Source organism: Octopus sinensis, linkage group LG1 (genome assembly GCF_006345805.1).
Source record: "Octopus sinensis linkage group LG1, ASM634580v1, whole genome shotgun sequence".
Taxonomy (NCBI): domain Eukaryota; kingdom Metazoa; phylum Mollusca; class Cephalopoda; order Octopoda; family Octopodidae; genus Octopus; species Octopus sinensis.
In genome coordinates this window covers 79004026-79024721 of record NC_042997.1, presented here as the reverse complement: position 1 = coordinate 79024721, position 20696 = coordinate 79004026, and the positions used below count along the sequence as shown (strand labels likewise).

Below are 20696 nucleotides of genomic sequence, written 5' to 3'. Positions count from 1 at the left end.
AAATTTGGATAAATGTCAAATGATTTGATATTGTAATTAGAAAAGTGTTTAAATAAACTCCATTACCACCAACAAGTCTGATAACATTAATTTACTTTGACAAGGCACAGGATCAATTTTAACAGATAGAAACTCAGTTGCTTCCTGTATTTATTTTTACTGACATTATAGAAATGAAATATAAAGTCACCCAGCCTTATTTTGAGCTCCAGGGAGCCACAAATCAAATGTTAAAAGAAGAATTTAGACAGACAGAAATCATTTTTTACCAAATCCATTATTAGAATCTATACAAGCAGAGAAGAATAAATTCTATGAAAACTTGAAACCAACTTTTGAATGAAAGAATTTCACTGGTAATATCTTTTTATTTTAATGTGGAATGTGTGGCAAGAGAGTTTAGTTATGAGCTGTCTCACTGAAAACGAAGTATTTTCTATATGACTTTTTATTATAGTTATTTTAATGAAGATAACACAATAAGATTTAAGATTGGTTGGCTTTTACAGAAGGCACAAAGGCCATTTATAAGAAATAAGAAGTTGTGAGGTCCTGTCTCTTCCAAGAGTATTAGTAATATAAATTGAAGCAAAATCGTTTCAACAAAAGATCAGTACTGTCACAGTCTCACCTTGCTGGGAACTTATCATTGGCTCTACAGGTTAAAAAAAGCCATATTAAAAGTAATGTGTGTGTGTGCACGCATGTGTGAAATTTAATGGATATGATCAAGATAATCATGCACCAAACTAAGTGCTTTACAATATTAAATTTCTTTTTGATTCCAAATTTAAAAACCGTCAACTTTAGTAATCACTCCAAAGTCAAAATAAGAACCAGTAGTAAATTACAATAAACTCAACAGACTATAAACTCGGCTAAACCCCCAAATTCACCTTTGTGCCTAGCTTAAGAATTGGTATATATAAGAAGAGAAAGCTTTGAAACAAAGTTATTTACAATTATCAAAGATGTGTTTACAGCTTTGATATTAAGGTTATAAATACAGGCATGCAATTTTTCAATTAATAAAGATAACATCTGGTGGGTGAAAGTCATAAACCAGATGCAGGCAGTAGACAGCAAAACTGCCTTTATAAATCGAACAAATTAGAGACTATGTTTAAAGCTGTAAAAAATACATCTTTGATAATCAAAATTTAAATTAATGGTGTGAATAATTTTGTTCTGAGCTATATTCAACACAGTATGTTTTAAATGTATTATAATACTCTTGTGTACTTAAAATTTGTGCCTCTTAGAAAAAATGTAAATTAAATTAAGATATATGAAACAAATAGTAATGCACAAATAAATCATGTGTAAAACATAATACTGAAACAGGACTTGCATATATTAAGGTGTAGTGTATCATTTTAAAATAAAAGACAGTGTAATAACACGTCACCTTAAAAAGATTGGTTAACCTCATAAGAAGGAATAAATATGGTACCAAGAAGACAAGATGTCAAACTCATAAAATAGGTCGAAACTGAGCTCTTATCACATGTTAATTAATATAAACTGATTCACAAGATACTCTTACATTTTTTGTTCAAAACAAAAATTATATTGCTCCAGGACATACTTAAGTCAGTAGACCTGTTTGTAGTAAGTTTCTCAAGGAACTTTGAAACAAATATATAACCAGCACTGCAAAGTTATGGCTGATTTATAATTCATTCTAATAAAAGATTTTGTAAGTAATTTTTTAAGAAATAAGCAGCCAGAACTAAAATTTAACTAATAAAAGTAATTTACAACATATATCTTTAAATGCAAAAATAAAAAGAAAAGAAGATTATTCAACTAATAATATGCAAAATGAAAACTTCTGACAGAAAAAGAGAATGTGAAAATATTAAATATCATTCAAGAATTTAAGGTGAAAAATTTAGTAATACATATATAAACAGATATAAAATTATATATACATCTTTAGAATACTTGAAAATTTCTTCCTTCAGAGAAAAAGATAAAAAATATTGATACATAAACTGAAATATTTTTTTATTTGAAATTTCATAACATAACATGACTGTGAGAACATTTATTAAATTATAGTTACCATGGGAGAATTATATAAGAAAAAAAAAAAGAGAGCTTTAACTTATATTATCTCTCTCAACACATTTTGTCTTTCAACAATCGAAGTTTTTTCAATAGTAGGTTTATGAAGTTATTCTGTTATCACAAACTTGTAGGAAATATTTGTATTAAGACATATTTTTTTGATTCCCTTTAATTGCTTACTAAAGGTAATTTGATTTAAAAAATTAATTACTACATGTAAGGATGCCCTTAAAAATCTAAGCTTCAAGTGTCAAACAACTTTATTTATGATGAATAACTTATAGGAATCTCGTTTCTTTAAAGTACTAAACAGATATTGAAATGAAATTCAACTGTATAGATTGGCAAGATTTGTTTATTAATTTTGTAAACTATTACATTAAAAAAAATTATGCCAAAATAAATGAAATGCAAAGAATTTTCTCACTGGCAAAAAAAAAAAAACGGTTGGATAAAAAAGTATTTTCTTTAAAAACAATATAATAAAAACACTATAAATCTTGAAGGTTTCTTGAAAATGAGTAATATTAAGTTGTCCCTTTCATTCTCTAATAATCTCCAGGTCCATCATATCATGCCTACATACTTATGGTTTTTCTTCAAAGAGAAAAATCTGTCATCAGATGTGTGAACCATACCAGGAGGGAAAAGTATTATCTAGATAACTGTAATTATTTTTCATAATGTTTAGATTGTTAATATTAGAGAACTTTAAAAAAGGGTTTCAAGGTACAAAACTAAAATGTGCTGTTGTATAAAATGTTAGGAAAGAATAAAGGTAAGTGTGGCCAGCTTCCATCTAAGATGAAATCCAACATGTTGGAGGAATAAATTACATGCTCTTTCAACTTTTCACAGGATGCTCACAATATTAAGGATATAATACTTGGAGGATTATTGGAAAAAGATTCCTTTGGCATTTTGTATGATTGACATTAAATATATCAATAAAATGTCAATTGTTTTCAAATTTGAAATTTAAACAACCTCAACAAAATAACATATATTTACTGATATATAAGATATTATAGACAATAGTGAATACAAATCTTTTTCAAGAAAATATGTATTGTTTGACTAATACCATGATGGCACATTACAAGTCACTGCTTCTGAAAGTTAGAGAGTTGGTTAGATGAATTTCAAGAAATTTGGAATAAGCAAATTATTTGAATGAAAAATACTGAGTAGTAAATAATTTTATATAGTTTAACATGATTGTCATGGCAGTGATGAAGACAAAATAAAATTAGAAACTAACTTATTGAACTTGCTAAATATATGAAGAAATAAAGAGTAACCAATGAAGTTTTATAGCCAGAGTTTTTAACTTGTCTAAATTCTCAATTTAGGTAATTTATGAAGTCTAGTAAAAAAAAATAAATGCACTTGATTGTCAGCTTCTATTTTAAATGCACAACTTTAATTTTATAAATGTTATTTAGGTGATGACAATACTTATCACATAATTCTGGAGTAAATTTCATAGCTTTAATAATTTTGTTTTCGTAAATCATGATTGATGGATAACAGTTACGAAGAGAAAGGAGAATAGAAAAACTCATGTTAATGTATAACTGGTGACTAGGACTACAAATCTGAATCTCAGAGGTTAATATAACTTGATCACAAGGTCTGGAGAACTGAACAAATGGTATCAATGTAACACAGTGTCAGTTGGTCAAGAGGTCTGGTAAACTGAGCTAGTATTGTTAATGTAGCTTGGTCAGTACGTCTGGAGAGCTGAGCTAGAGATGTAGGTGTAGCCTGTTTGTTTAATCAGTGTTCAAACAAGTTAAGCTGGTATCAGAAAGAAAACTGATTCACATGTTTCTTTGCTATATTCACTTCTATAATCTCCATTATAACACCCTCAGCTCCTTTGAACTATTAAAATAAAATCATCTTCCAATGAAGTTCATTTGACTCATATCAGTCTTACAGTTTCACATTCAGGTCTCACAATGTTTTTTCCCCCAGACATCAACCTACGTAAATTTAAGCTGAATATCAACAGCATTAATCTCACTTGTCTGAGTGTTTGTTGCTTACTCTTTCTCTACCTGATTAATAACTGAGTAACTCAGTCTTATTTCATGTAAGTGTAGTAAACTTTAAAATTATTTTATGTAATTCATGAGATTTTGTTTCCTTAGTTATCCAAGAATTATCACAAAACCACAACAAATATTCAGTTTATGTTATTTACATCACCAGTTACCTATTTTGATTGATAACCTTAATCAGTGAAGTACTATTTGATTAAGATGAAGCTTGGTAGTATTTATTTCAGCATTTCATGACAAAAAATAACAGGCATAGCTGTTTGATCAGTAAGTTTCCGTTACAAGCATGTGGTTCAGATTTGATCCTACTGTGAGAAACTTTGGGCAAATGTCTTATATCATAGCCTCATGTTGATCAATATCTAGTATGGAAGCCCATTTTATACATATGTATGTGCATATATCTTTCATTTATATATATTGGTGAAAAGTATAACAATCAAGAAATCTGATAAACCAGTGCCACAAACCTTGTGGTATTTTTTTGCATCTGAGTTGCTCAGATGCTATTGTGCAGTGAAATAAGTGATTGTTTCATCAGAGACCTCTACTCAAGCAATGTTATTTAATAAAATGCAATAAAAAAAATTAATATTAGAACTGAATAAATAATCAATCTGAACTTAACAAAAAAACCTAGACCATAAAAAATAGAACTCAAAACATTTAGTAATGTAATAGAAATATTAAATTATGTTATTTTGATTATTATATAAATTAGATAATTCAATTCAACCAGTTAAGTGGAGGACTTTAGGAAGTAAAAAAAAATTGAAATAAGTGTAAATAATTTGAAGTATTGTCCAAAAGTTGTTAGCAAGTGCATGATAATAGAAGGATAATATAAAATAAAATGAAACAATATGTAAATGGAATTATTTCTATGTAATAAAAACATTTAATATACTAGATACAAAATATAATTATAAATAATCATTTTATACAATTGTGAAGTGAGACATTTCATACTAATTAAGAATCAAAATTCTGAATTGATGTATACATATCATTCAAGATTTGATAATTGATGATATATAGTGATTTGTCTAACAAGTTACTAAAAGTAACAACCATCATCAATGAAAAAAAAAATGCCCCTCTCTTTCTTACATTTATTACAAAGCTATGTAATCACACCTTACTATTTTTAAAGTCCTTAATTACTCCTTGAACTGAAAAATGTTACTAAAATATGAAGGTAGTATATGTAAAGGTTTACTTCATTCTACTTAAATCTTTAAACTCAGTAACTGATAATCTTCTCATTGATTTCTAGTTTTCTTTTAATGTACAGTCATATGAGATAACAATTTTGATTATTAGGCATCAAAAGTATTGTCATATCATAACAACATATTTTGTGCAAACTTCTTAGGTCTTTGGAAATTGTGTGAAACATTATATAAACTATATGTTTTATATACAGATTTTTCCAGTGAATGTTATAGTTTAAGTGGAGGTGTCAACAACAGAAATAAGCTCTAACCTGAAACACTATATCTGGAAGAAAACATTCAAATAAACTTAAATAAACATGGAATTTGGTAACTATATATATATATATATATATATATATATATATAATCAGATCACTGCTTTATCTTAAACTTCAAAGGCTTTTACTAGTAGCCAAAGAACAACTGTATTGCTATACTGCTTCTTATAAATCCAAGTGAATCAATAATGGATAACAAATTTTAAAAATAAAAAAGATGACCTTGAAAAAATATTTTAACATCTAATATTTTAATTCCAATTCTTGTAAATAGTAAAACCAAAATTTTCATTTATTTATTTACATTACTTTTAATAAATCTCTTCAAATATTTAAAAGATTTAATTGTTATTTCAGAATGTTTGTATCATTAATTACAACTAAATTCATACATTTAAGAATCAGGTAGTAAAACTCTAAATATTTACAGCTTTAAAAAGGAATTGAAAAATCCAACTGGAAAAAAAAAACCTTTATTAAACAAAAAAATTTTTTAAATAAAAAATTATGCATGGTTGGTAAAATATCAAAAATTAAAGTTACTATGAAAAATCTTATTAGCAATATAGCATTGCTGAAGACTATGTCTCTGGATTTACTTGTGCCATATTTCTGGAATATAGAAATTTCCTTCAAGTATTCTATAAAATTGCAGTTTACAAGATAAAATTATATTTATTAGGTGAGAGATTCCAATTTTCTCAACCAAACAGCTGTGTAAAGTTCTTTTTCAAAACTTAAGATTTCAGGGTGAGGAACAATAATAATATATTCAATAGAAATTATTCATAAGCAGTAATAAATACTAGATAATAGAAAAGAATAAATTTCTATGATATTCCAACAAAGTAAAATTGGTTATATTAAAGAAACTCAAGACATATCAAGCTTTATATGTTTTCCTGTCAAACTTGAATATGCTTTCCGACATCATTATTTGTTTTAGTCAAAGAACCACAATAAGAAGTTTACAAAACATCATTTTGTATATATCATATACCATCAGTATCAAAGTTCTGTAATTTGGTATTTCATTGAAGATTTTACAGGAGACGAAGGTGCTTTTTGATCATATGGTCTTTGTGATGATTGATAATTGTTTGATAGCAAATACTGTTCTTGGCCAGAGCTAAAATTGTGAGTATTAGTGTTAGCACCATTTGCATCTCCTACAGTACTATTGCTGCAATATGAGCCACGATAACCAGCCGGCGTATTCATACGTGGAGCTGTAAGAACACTGATTGTGGCAGGAGCAAAATCTCCAACAGTTCCACCAAAAGAGCCACCTGGAGAATCCACTTTAGAGTTTTCACTATTTATAGTTTTAATAAGCTGAGTAACAGGATCAATGCAAAACTGCTCATCGGGATAGCGGGCATTGAGGCGTTTTATGTGACAATCTCGGCAGAGCAATGTATTCTGGTATGGATAGCATCGCTTATCAGGTTCATCTGTAAGTTGCATACCACAATCCTGTAAGAATGAAAGAAAACAGAAATAAGTTAATTTATGTATAAATTAACTTTCAAACAACTTTGAAAATATTCTTTGTTTTAATTTAAAGCCGAGCAGTATAGTTGAATGAATTATCTTTAGTATTTTAATAGTGTATGGTGAAGAAAAGTTTAAGCTGACACTGGAAGGATTTGACTTTAAAACTAACAGGATGATACATATTATAATGTGTTTGTTTGGTCTTACATTGTCTGAAAATTATCATTTCTTGTGAAACATTATGAGGAACTTCCATAAGTAATTTCTTGAAGAATACACAAGTTAGCAGTATTTAAAATAATATTTTTGTCCATTTCACAAAACAAAAAAATGTGAAATGGACACTACTTAGTTAATAGTAGTATATTATATTTCACAACTAATCATTCATTAAGTCTTAGTCTCTTTTATAATCTACTAAAGCCAATTTTGAAGGCATGCAGCAATAACTTGGATCAAGTTATGCCATGCCAAATATAGGAATCAAATTCAATGAATGTTGACTATATGTAAGATATACAAGCACAAAGAAGAATACTGTCAGTGGAATTATTTAAATGATTCTGTTAACGTAATATATAAATACATATGAGATGCCTGGAATATCTAATCATCTCACTTTCAATGATTTTTAATTGGTATCACTCCTCAATAAAGAATACTACTAGAGTTTCCTTAAAACAAGGAGGAAAAGTTCAAGGGGAGATAGGGGTTTAAAGAAAGGAGTGAAAAGTAAATAACTAATCAAAAGAAATAAATAACAGCAGGGCTACTTGTTGAGAGAAAACCAGTTTAATTGAGAAGTACTGAAAAAGTAGGAGGATATCCTTCCTAACATCTAAAAATACATAACTGCAACTAGAAAGATGTAGGAGCATAAAAGATTGCTTTTTGACTTTCTGGTTGGTGATATCCCAAAAGAGTCATAGATATGCCCTTTTTCTGATCAACATAATCTTTACAAAACCTTTCACACCTAATTTTGTCCATTTTTCAGTCAGTAATACTGTAAATTATTTGACTTTTCATAGCAAAAGTTACTTCACAATAAGTGTTCACCACTATTAACATTTAAATGAGACTAGTGAGAGCTACATGCCCTCATCTCAACCATAATAGTTGAACTAATTTTGGATCTGTTCAATTTGGTTCACACATTTTTTACTTAATTTTTTTCTTTTTTAACTAAACAGTTTGAAACTTCATACACTAGTGGAATGTCTCACACAGAACAGTTCACTTTGAACATTTTTCACAAAATTTGGTATTAAAGTAGTTGTATTTGGGTAAGTTCAACCAATCAATGTGTATTCAGTTGAAGAAAGCTACTGCTGTTTGCGATAGCAATCGAAGAGGAACAACTTCCGGGTATCTCTACTAAATGTTACCACTCTGTTTTATTTTATTTTTTGTTTACTGCCTCTGTTGCAAATTACATGCTTTTTTTTGTTTGGTTCTCGAGTTGGAGTAAGCAGTAAACATTGAAGAATGAACACCAAGAAGGAAGAAATATTATTTACATATATTTATTCATTTGTCCAACATCAGTGTTTTATCCATACATAAAGTGCACCAGTGTTTAAAAGACCTATCGAGCTACAAGTCCACAGCTAGCGTTTTTTGTTGTTGACATGTATGTAGTTTCAAAATGCCTTATTTTACAACTATGAGATGTATTGTTATTGTCATAATTTTATATTACTATAATCAACAACACATTACATCATGATGAACTTCCATAAGTAATTTCTTATTTATTATATTAAAAATAACATTATCAAAACATGAAGGTAAAACAAAACAAATAGCGGCTTATACACTGGAAAATACAGTAATTGCTGGTTGTTCATTGATAGTGTAGAAGGGAGGGAAAGAATAAGGAATGTAAGGTGCTGACTAGAAAGGAAAAGATAAAGGTGACATCGTCTTCGCTCAACATACAAATAGATCAGAGTGGTGACATTAAGTAGAGATGGCTGGGAAGTTGTTTCTCTTCAATTACTATTGCAAATATCAGTAGCTTTCTTCAACAGAACACACGTTGATCGGTTGAAATTACCCAAATACAACAAACACGAAATAACTTCTAAACTACCAAATTTCGTCAAAAATGTTCTAAGTAAGCCATGTTCTGCATGAGACATTCCACCAGTATATGAAGTTTCAAACTGTTTAGTTTAAAAAAATTACGTTAAAAAATCTGTGCGCCGAACTGAACAGATCCATTACTGAATCCCAGCATTCTTATTGAAAATGAGTTATATAAATTCATCAGCATTATCCTTTTTTATTTTTAAGATCACAAAACATGTAAAATAGTATTTTATTTCATTTATATATATATATATATTTAAGTTGATAGTTCATTTTTTTTTTTGTTCAGATATATATGGTGGTATCTGATCTAGTCAGGGGTCTGCAGCAGTGAAGTTAAAACACCTCTTAAAAGGTAAGAAACCAAATCCAACATGCAGGAAAAATACAATCAGACACATGCAGAAAAGAGTTTCAAGCCAAATTTCACAATCTTTACATAAATAACAGTATACCAGTACTTGCCAATATTTTTCCTGGTTGTTTTTGTTCTTTACAATCTAAAAATATATTGTTCTTCCTATCTTCCACACTAAAGTTGGTAAAGATAAGGTATTTCTCCTTTGTGATGAGATACGAGTTCCACAAAATTTATCCGTATTTTGGACATCTATATTTTTAAGTATCAGACTGTATTACACGAGATTGGATAATGAGAATGATTTACATATGTTAAAGAAACTAATCTGTTTAATTTATTTAAACAAAAATATGAAATGTAAATTATAAGGGAGACAACTTCAGAAATAATTCTGTTGATAATTATTGATCGGTATGAAGTTAACTCCCCTGAACCACACTGCTTCCAACTGAGTCTCCTGATAGTTCATTGTAACTTAGTGAATGCTTTAAATACAGCGCTATGTACAAATAATGAGTGAACTAATTTCAACAACTAACTGAATGTAAAGTAAGACTTCCGTTTCCAATTTTTCAAAAGACATTCATTTAAATATAAAGAGAACACATGGTCCAACAAGAAATAAAGAATTAATGACATGAAAAGGAAATAATTTAAGTTACTTAATTCTAATAAATTCTCTAAACAGATTTCAGATTTGATCAGCAATCTTTCTTCAAAAATAATGTAATAAAGAAAAACACCTAGCATGGTTAGATTTAAGAGGCTAGAAATAAGGCAGTAAAAGAATATTCTCAAAAGAAACATGTATTACAAATCTAAATATAGTGTTTTCTTTTATTTCTTAAATAAGGAAGAAACCTGAAGATTTCAAAAGATGAAGAAAGGAATTATGATATACATGCCTTTCACAAAGTTATTGACAAACGATGAGAATCTCAACCAAGAACAAATCTCAGCCAGAGATATATGGTGAGCTAGGCAAAACTTTAAATATTGGCTGAATATAATCACACACATGCACACACACACCATAGCTAACTTGATTTTAAAAGAATGAAATAACCAAACGTGGAATAATTTTTTTTAAGGAGGAAAAACATAGATAAAAAAAAAACAATTGTTAGAATGAAAGCCAAATTTGACTAAAGTTTAAATGTCAATCCCTGAAAGCCTTTGTTATACAACTAAAGAGAAATAGCAACACAAGGCTAACAACATTTCTCATAGTGACCTCAAACAAAAAGTAGTAAGTTTATTAATCAGGTAATAACCATGCCAATAATGTTTGAATTGCAATTAGTTTAGCAACAAGGAAACTGTAGCTATTCACTAGTGTGAGGTAAAGAAAAAAAAAGAAAGATTCATGAAATGTTTAAAAAAAACAGAATTCAACAATAATACATGCTATATGTTATAGAGTAACTCAACAGGTGATAGTTTACTGTTTAATTCTGTCTTGAAAGCTGTAAATATGGATAGAAACATCTTTTGTTAATGTATTTAATAGTTTATACATCATGATACTAGTAATAAATTGACTAGCTTAGTAACTGTTGATAGAATGTAAATAATTACATTTATTTATAGCATAAATATAGCATTGATTTACCCCGAGTGAAAATAATTTCCAAATTTATTTGATATTTAAAACAAATAAAACATTTGAACTGGTTAACTGATACAAGATTATTTTAAAACGATAAAAGGAAAAAAAATCGTGTGGTAAAAAATAATTATCCTTTTAAAACCCATACAGATGCATGGAATTAGGTTTTTGCTCTGGCTCTTGTAGTTATATGTATGAGATACATCCTTTTCAGGGCATGACTCTAAAGTTGACAAGCAATCAAAACTAGACACAAACTGGACAAAATCTTACATGTAAAATTCACAAATCAGAGCTGATTACTCAAGAGAAGCAAAGGTAGGGGGAAAAGTATTGCACTGTGCACATTTCTGAGACAAGGTTTGAAACTGTGGATATAACTGTAGACATCAAGCTGGGAAGAACGTATTTCCAGTATGAAACAGATTTAGAATGACTTAGGGAACTACTTAAAGAGCAACAATTGTATAAAAGACACAAATCTGAAGCTATATGGAGTATGTCTGTCTATCATGGATAAATGCTTCACAGAGCATACTCAACCAATTCATTGCAGGCTCAATTGATACTGCAAGAAAGATCACCACCAACACCTTTTATCACTCAAATGCAGTAAACCAGTGATTGGATAACTAGAACCCTATTTATAAACAAATTTCAAATTAAGGATGAACTAATTTCTTAAAGCAATAAAGTTTGCCTGAATTAAATATGGGCTTTTGATTTATCTCATTATTCACAGTAAATTCAAATATATACACGACAGTATAAAAGATGCCAACATTGAAAGATTAACAAAATCCTTATCCCTGAAAGCCTCTAAAAAAATATTAAAATGATGAACTTGATAGACAAATATTTCTGAGTGGTACCCTCTTATTTGAAACAAGCAAGTCATATGTAACACAGGTGTTGCTCAGGGTGTTTACCTTTCAATAAGGCACTATGGTATAGCAAATGCTATCTATCACAACGTTGAAATGACAACAGATTTCCTCAACAGCTTTGAATGCACCAATAATTCTAAAGACAAGAACATTGATGGACAATTCTGGTAAAAATTCAATCAATTAAAGGTTTAATAGATTAAATACAGTTTTTTGGACAGAATATGAAAATGTACACTACTGCAGAGTGAGTTCTGCAGCTAATGTAAATGTCATATCAAAATTCAATGATAACAATATATAGTTTCAACTGGTGCACTTAGTTGTATCTTCAAATGTTAGCAGTCACTTTGAGAAGTTGGAGTTCATTTTCAAAAAATTGAATCAGATAAAGGTGATCAACTTCATTGAATTCAATTAAAATATGAAAAACGTTTTGACAGCAATTGTTACACAAAATGCACTTCTTAACTGGAAATGAATTCTCACTGCATCTCATAGTAGAAATTATGTATCTACACACACAAACAAACACACACAACTTGTATAAATCATATTGAGGGATGTAAGTAACTAATATGAAGAAGAAACTTTTATTAACAGAAACAAATTGTCCATTAACTCACCTCGCAATGGTAGCAGTCAACATGGAAATCCCTATCCATTGACACAACACGAACTGTTTCTTCAGTGCCCTGAAGGTAAAATTAGACAATTTTTTTTACATGTGAATATGAAACTATATTCATTAAAATTTATTCAAAAGAAATATATAATAAAAATTATTTACCAAAACTCATAGTAATTCATTTTACTTTTAAAATATAGAATTAGTATTCCTTTTCCTCAATAGCAATAAAAATATGTCAAAACTAACAGCTAAATCAGGCAGGAGTTAGTAAATTGAAGCCCACAGGACTTTCTGAATGGCATGCCTTAATAAAAAATTATCTCTGAATTTTTTTTTTAGTTGTGAGGCCCACCTGATGATGAGTGAAGTGACACAATTCACAAAATGGTTGCCAATATATGAGCTAAATATTTCATCGCAATTATTTTAGAAGATAAATGCAAAATTCATTTACAATCAAGACATACATAACATAAACATGAAAAAAATTTCAATGAGCATTATTGAAACTTTTTCATGTATATACTACTAATGACTATTCTAGACAAGTAAGCCTGATCATGATGCTTGCTAATGGAGGTGTTTTCACTGGATATATATTTATTAGTTAAAACACATTACTTTCTTTAGAAAAATAATATTAATTTCAATAGACACCAAACCAACCTCCCTACCTTTTCCTTTCTGGTATCTATGTATATCACTACATCCATAACATTGTCTAAGGAAGTGAGTTGAAAAATACTAAACAGGGTAGGGAAGCCATCTGTGCACTACAGCAGCATTTGGATATGTTTAAATGATAATTTATATGTTCAAAATATACCCAGATGGATAACATGTTTCTGAACTTTGAAAGAAAGAAAGAAATAGAAGGGGACACATTAATTTAGCAGTCCTTGAGTTTAGAAAGTTATTCTAGTTTTTAGCAATTTGCATTTAATATCATTTTGTTTTGCAGCCACTGAAAATTTTTGTATTTCATTCTAGAGTTATGTCCATGACTAAATTCTTCTCAATCATTCATTTTTGTGGTTACACACACATATATGCACACACACATATGCATATATACACAGACATGACAGAAGTAAATAGACACTCTTATAATCATTAAAATTTATTTAAATCTAAAATTATACATTCAAATTACTTATTAGTTGTTATAATGTGAATATTTAATATTGAATTTTTCAATGCATGGACCTATTAGGCATGTTTCTGATCAGATGATGAATATTCTCTTGCAGAATTTCTTGTCAAGTTTCATGCAGTAATCTCAAAAGATCTGGCTTTGAAGATGCTTTCTTATTCTTTTTATGAAGTGTCCTGTCGTTTATGTTGCAGAGGTGTTCAATAGGGGTCATATCTGGTGACTGGCTTGGGCACGGAAGCTTTTAATGCCATTCTCAAACAAATCTTGTGTTGTTTTAGTTGTGTGACAAGGAACCCCATCTTCCATAAATAAAGAGTTTTCTTTAATCATTTCACCACCGGAGAAGAATGGAAAGAGTCCTTTCTGCAATATGGACACATATCTATCTGAGTTTATGTTTCCTTCACACTCCAAATTGCTCCCCAGACCATCACAGAACAGCTGCTGTGTTTCACTGTTGGTTGCAATTTTTTCACATCAAATTCTTGATCACAGAGTCTCCTGACACACAATCGACCAGTGTCAGGAAATACAGCAAATCTGGACTCATCAGAGAATATGACAGTGTTCTAAAATGCTAGTGGCCTCTCCACCATCTCACTGGCCCAATCTTTTCTCCACTTGATGTTGGCTGGTCAAAGAAGTGGCTCCCTTCTTGCCACTCTGCCATAGTAACCAAGTTTATGGAGATACCTGACAGCTGTTCTGGGACTGACATCAACTTGTTTGGCTATGTCAGAAGTCTTGCAACAAGGATTATCCTCCACACTTCTCTTACCAAAGAGAAGTGTCCTGTCAGAGGGCCCTAGTTGCTCTGGGCAAGGTGATGTGGACTCCTTCCCTTTGTTGAATTGCACAATCACTCAATTAACTGTAGAAAGAAGGATCCCAAGATTTTCTGCGATTTTACACTGACTATGTCCACCTTCAGAATGTCACATAATACAGCCTCTTTGAAATTCAGACAGTTCCAAGGGTTCTATTAAAATGTTATGTAAGAAATAGCTTTAATGAGCTGACAATTCATCGTATGTTATTATTCATTTGATATCCATATATATATATGGATATATATATAGTTAATCCAAACATGAACAAAGAGAAAACACAACAACGCGAGGACACAACAACGTGTTATTGGACGCTCAGGAAAGGAAAGAAAGAAGGAGGATTTAACGTTTTAAGTGGAGCTCTTCGTCAGAAATATAGAAAAAAGGAAAAATCCAAGGAAGGGAAGATGGAGAACAAAAAAAAAAAATCGCCTTAGGTACATATGTGGTCACATTGAAATTTATATATATATATATATATATATAATATATATATATATATTATATATATATATATGGATATATATATAGTTAATCCAAACATGAACAAAGAGAAAACACAACAACGCGAGGACACAACAACGTGTTATTGGACGCTCAGGAAAGGAAAGAAAGAAGGAGGATTTAACGTTTTAAGTGGAGCTCTTCGTCAGAAATATAGAAAAAAGGAAAAATCCAAGGAAGGGAAGATGGAGAACAAAAAAAAAAAAATCGCCTTAGGTACATATGCGGTCACATTGAAATTTATATATATATATATATGGATATATATATATTTCTCCGTCTTCCCTTCTTTGGACTTTTTCTATATTTCTGACGAAGAGCTCCGCTTGAAACATGAAATCCTCTTTCTTTTCTTCCTTTCCTGAGTGTCCAATAACACTTATTTCACGTCTTCGCGTTGTTGGTTTTTTTTGCTTGTTCATGTTTGGATTAGTTATATATATATATTATATATATATATATATATATATATATATATATATATATATATGGATATATATATAGTTAATCCAAACATGAACAAAGAGAAAACACAACAACGCGAGGACACAACAACGTGTTATTGGACGCTCAGGAAAGGAAAGAAAGAAGGAGGATTTAACGTTTTAAGTGGAGCTCTTCGTCAGAAATATAGAAAAAAGGAAAAATCCAAGGAAGGGAAGATGGAGAACAAAAAAAAAAAATCGCCTTAGGTACATATGCGGTCACATTGAAATTTATATATATATATATATATGGATATATATATATTTCTCCGTCTTCCCTTCTTTGGACTTTTTCTATATTTCTGACGAAGAGCTCCGCTTGAAACATGAAATCCTCTTTCTTTTCTTTCCTTTCCTGAGTGTCCAATAACACTTATTTCACGTCTTCGCGTTGTTGGTTTTTTTTGCTTGTTCATGTTTGGATTAGTTATATATATATATATATATATATATGGCCCTGCTCAATCTTTAGAAAAGGCATAGGTAGAAACTCCATAAGATGAACCCAGTGTAAGCTATGGACACATAAGAGGTGCAACAATATCAAAGGGAGGCTAACTGGGAAGATAGTTTTTGTATGTGGCAAATGCTCAGATGCTATAAACAAAGAAAATGTGCAGAGAACAGCTTCCGCCTCATTCCAGGGAGAAAAACTAAATGTAGTTGATAGCTTCTGTTACCTAGCCGACCAAGTCAGTAGCAGGGGTGGATGCTCTGAAAGGGTAGCTGCGAAAATAAGAATAGCCTGGGCAAAATTCAGAGAGCTCTTACCTCTGCTGGTGACAAAGGGCCTCTTGCTCAGAGTAAAAGATAGACTGTATGACATGTGTGCAAACTGCCATGCTACATGGCAGCGAAACATGGACCGTGACTACTGAGGACATGCATAAGCTTGCAAGGTATGAAGCCAGTATGCTCCGTAATGTCAGTGTGCATACACAACAGAGTGTAAGTGCCCTGAGAGAAAAGTTGGATCTAAGAAGCATCAGGTGTGGTGTGCAAGAGAGATGATTGCGCTGGTATGGTCATGTGTTGCGAATGAATGAGGATAGCTGTGTGAAAAAGTGTCACACCCTAGCAGTTGAGGGAACCTGTGGAAGAGGTAGACCCAGGAAAATCTGGGATGAGGTAGTGAAGCACGACCTTCAAACATTGGGCCATACCGAGGCAATGACTAGTGACTGAGACCTTTGGAGATATGCTGTGCTTGAGAAGACCTGACAAGCCAAGTGAGGCCATAGCCCATGGCCTATGCCAGTGAGTGTAACCAGCCCATTTATGAACACCCCTCATTCATTGGACAACAAACCTTGCTTGTGAAGACCTATTGAGGCAAGTGAAATCAAAATCAGAATTGCTGGTGTGGCCAACGACAGAACCGCCTGATTGGCACTCGTGCCAGTGGAACATTAAAAGCACATTTGAAAGTGGAGTGTAACCAGCCCACTTATGAGCATCCCTTATTCATTGAGCAATGAACTTTGCTTGTGAAGACCTATTGAGGCAAGTGTAAATGAATCAAAATTGCTGACGTGGTTGCTGACAGTACCGCCTGATTGGCACTCATGCCAGTGGAACGTTAAAAGAAGCATATCCGAGTATGATCGTTGCCAAGGACACAGCTGTAGAAACTTTGCCAGATCAGACTGACCCTGGTGCAGCCTCTGGCTCACCAGTCCTGAGTCAAACTACACAACCCATGCCAGCATGGATAGTGGATGTTAAACGATGATGATATATATATATATATATATATATATATATATATAATATATATATATATATATATATATAAACACATACACACACATCTATATATATATATTGATAGAAATGGTAAGACAACAAAAGAATGAAAGAGACCTCGATATAATGTAAATAGAGGAATTTATCTGTAAATGTAATATGTGACAATTATTTGGTAGCCATGATAAAACTCCGAGTTTTGGATGTCGGTGCGGAAATCCACGCTGCCATCTCTTCAGTTATCAGGCCATTGGAAAGAAAAGAAAAAAAAGGATGACATTGTTGAGGTCAGTTCAGCCACACATTTAACTGACTCAATGTTACATACCTAATTTAATGGGCATATTGCAGCATTTTTACAAGGACATTCTAGTTTACAAGTAATGAACAGGAGATGAAACTATAGCTAACTTTAAAATAGTTTCTATTGAAGATCTTTTTATGGCAATGGTCAATCCCAGCCTACAAAAATAGATTCAAAAGCTATTCAGTGAAGATTTCAGTAAAATTATATATCATAAATACATACCTCAACAGGTGTGATTGCTTGACCACAGGCTGCACACTTTGGAGCATAAATCCTGTAAGTAAAAATATATATGAAATGGCAGTGGTTATATATATATAGTTTATGCAATGGAAACAGAAGAAAAAAATTGACTAAAATTTAGTACTAACATCTGGATATGTTCTAATTAGTTTAGGTTCATCATCAGTTGCTTTGACATGGCAATGACTATGCAATTAATAAATTAAGTGAAGAAACAAGATGGAGGCTTAGTGTGAGAGTGTCAAACTTAGAGCGTGTCAATGTTGAGTGAGAGAAGAAAATACTGATTTGACTGCATTATTAAACTTAACTTCACAGTTTCAATCCAATAACAGGTAATATGTATGTTACAGCATTTGAAAACTTACTTTAATCTATTTCTACGAGTTAAACTTGAAAAATAGAAACTGACCAATCATAAGACAAGTTTTTAAAGGAAATTCAATCATAAAACTTATGTTCTGCAATGAAATGCACATTTCCTTGCAAAATACAATGGATACTAAGCTAAAGCTCGTTATCACAACTTGGACTAAAGTAAGATATCTGAATTCATCCAAGTAATAAGCACAGTACGATATTTTGATTTAGACACAAAAAATTTTTTTAATTGATTCTAAACACAATAATTATCACATGAATACCACATTATGTAGAAAGGAAAAAAAATTACTTTTTCCTCTCAAAATTTAAATAAGGAACAATTTTAACAGTTTCTGAAAATTTTATGGTATACTTGACATTTGAAACTGATTGTGTCCTTTAAATAACAAATATGACCTTTTATTTTCTTAAGCAAGTTTAACATTAGACTAGGTTTCTATGAGCATTGCATTTAGATACCCCAAAGTTTGGGTGAGTTCAAACAATAAAAAATAGATATATATATATACATATATATATATATATATATATATATATATATATATATATATATATATATCTATATATATTATGTGAAATAGAAAGATGAATAATCTTGTAGTAGATTAATCAAAAGTTTAAACGATACCTTAGTAGCAAAAATCACAGCAGTAAACAGCACGGTTGGAGGTACAACCATATGGTGTTGCAAACCGTGCGTTGGTGCGGATAATTGAAATTAAAACATTATTGGTGAATTGAAGAAATGGAGCTGAACGCAGATTGAACAGAAATCGTTTTATTTCATTCTACACGTGTTTCGAAAGGCACAAATTACCAAAATCCGATTGAATAATGGACCATATTGTGTCTTTCTCTTCAGGAAGAAAATAGGAAATCCGTTGTGGAAAAACAAAAACAGAACAGAGGCGGAGCAAAAACAAATCGAACTATGCTCCTAAGAGCCCATGGCAAACTGTTTATCAGGTATGTTGAGAACCGGTGGCTGAAGAATTTAACGGGTCAGGCATCGGTCAATCATGTGGGCGAGGGTGTGTGGTGTTCTTTGTGACCGAGAATAAAGTTCTGACTATTTAAGGAATATTGGATGTTTTATAAGGGGCGAGAAAAAATCTACTTAGAGACGTGTGTGTGTGTATACTGTTCTATATATGTGTGTGTTGGCGTAGGGGTAGAAAACATTTTTTGTGTACGTGTGTGCGTTTGATCGTTCGGCTGTCAGTGGCTACTGCCGCGAGAACCGTTGGGTGGCAGAAAAAAAATATATATATATTATGTTTTATGTGTGTGTGTGTCATCTAAGCCTGCCTTGTCAAGGAAACCCCCCGCTGTGAAAAAACCAAGCCCCGTTTGTCTTACAGGAGTAATTCCCCTTGCAGTGGTTAATCGTAGATATCTTAAAGGCTATTTCAGAATTTGTTACCAAGGGCTATGGGTGCCGGTATTATTTATAAACGCTATTTAAAAGCCAGATAAGTGTAATGCCGCCAATGGGGGCATCGAAAAGCCGACTGTAAAAGCCCATTTACCATCCGGCCTCTGGCAAACAAAATATGGAAGAGTTCGGAGACACAAAGGTTGCACTGCCTTCTGCCCCTATCAAATGGGAGGGCCACCGACAAAATTGACCATTCCAGCCTGTAGCTTAAGTTCGTATCCTTCAGTCGCCATATTAGCTTACTGAGTCCCGTGGTCTGGCACTTGTTCATGTCCCGAAAAGTTGCGTAATGGTTGGAGACACGCAAAGACAATCTTGAGGATGAGGCCCCTACATAAGTGAAGACATCTGAGTCCGTGTAAACCTTGCATTGGTAGAAGCGTTTTTGATCTTGGAGTTCGCCGACGTGAATCTTATTCTGCTAGGATTAGTTTCTGAAATTAGAACTGCGTTCCTGTCCACTATATTCGTTCCGAGACCTGCAGCCGCTTACTACTCTATTTTCCACTACGTCACTATAAACTATAGGAATAACCCCTGATTCTCCACATCTCTCAGGGTGCTGTCATTGCTACTGCCCGTGGTGCTGCTATTGCGGGAAATGATGCTGGGGATGCTATTGGGGCTCTCTACCCTACTCCCATTGTTACTGTCAACCAAACACCACTATTTATAAAACTATACCCCTAGTGGGTACTCCCTGGTGGAGCTGAGATTATGTGTCACTGTACTGGCTCTCATATCATTATTACTACTATAATATTCCTACTGAGCATTAAACGGGAGCGGAAGAGGCTGTGCTCGGAAAAAGGTGATAGGCTACTTACTAAGACCCTATCATATATATATATATATATATATATACATATATATATATATATATACATATA

At 31.6% G+C, this 20696-nt stretch overlaps 1 protein-coding gene across 3 annotated transcripts in view; it reads right to left on the bottom strand.

Annotated features, from left to right (window-relative positions):
• Nucleotides 1-1993: 1993 nt before the first annotated feature.
• Nucleotides 1994-20696, bottom strand: part of LOC115212134 (Wilms tumor protein 1-interacting protein homolog) — a 130186-nt gene continuing 111483 nt past the window's right edge. Inside the window, exons 6-9 of one of the 3 annotated variants that reach the window (XM_036502144.1) lie at nt 17964-18015; nt 12709-12777; nt 11018-11052; nt 6971-7110 (exon numbers count right to left, since the gene is read on the bottom strand). In XM_036502144.1, the coding sequence (XP_036358037.1) occupies nt 11035-11052; nt 12709-12777; nt 17964-18015 (139 nt within the window). In that variant the 3' untranslated portion in view covers nt 6971-7110; nt 11018-11034. Of the gene's footprint in view, nt 7111-11017; nt 11053-12708; nt 12778-17963; nt 18016-20696 lie in introns of all 3 variants that reach the window. The other 2 variants (XM_036502141.1, XM_029780977.2) reach the window with 2 other exon arrangements.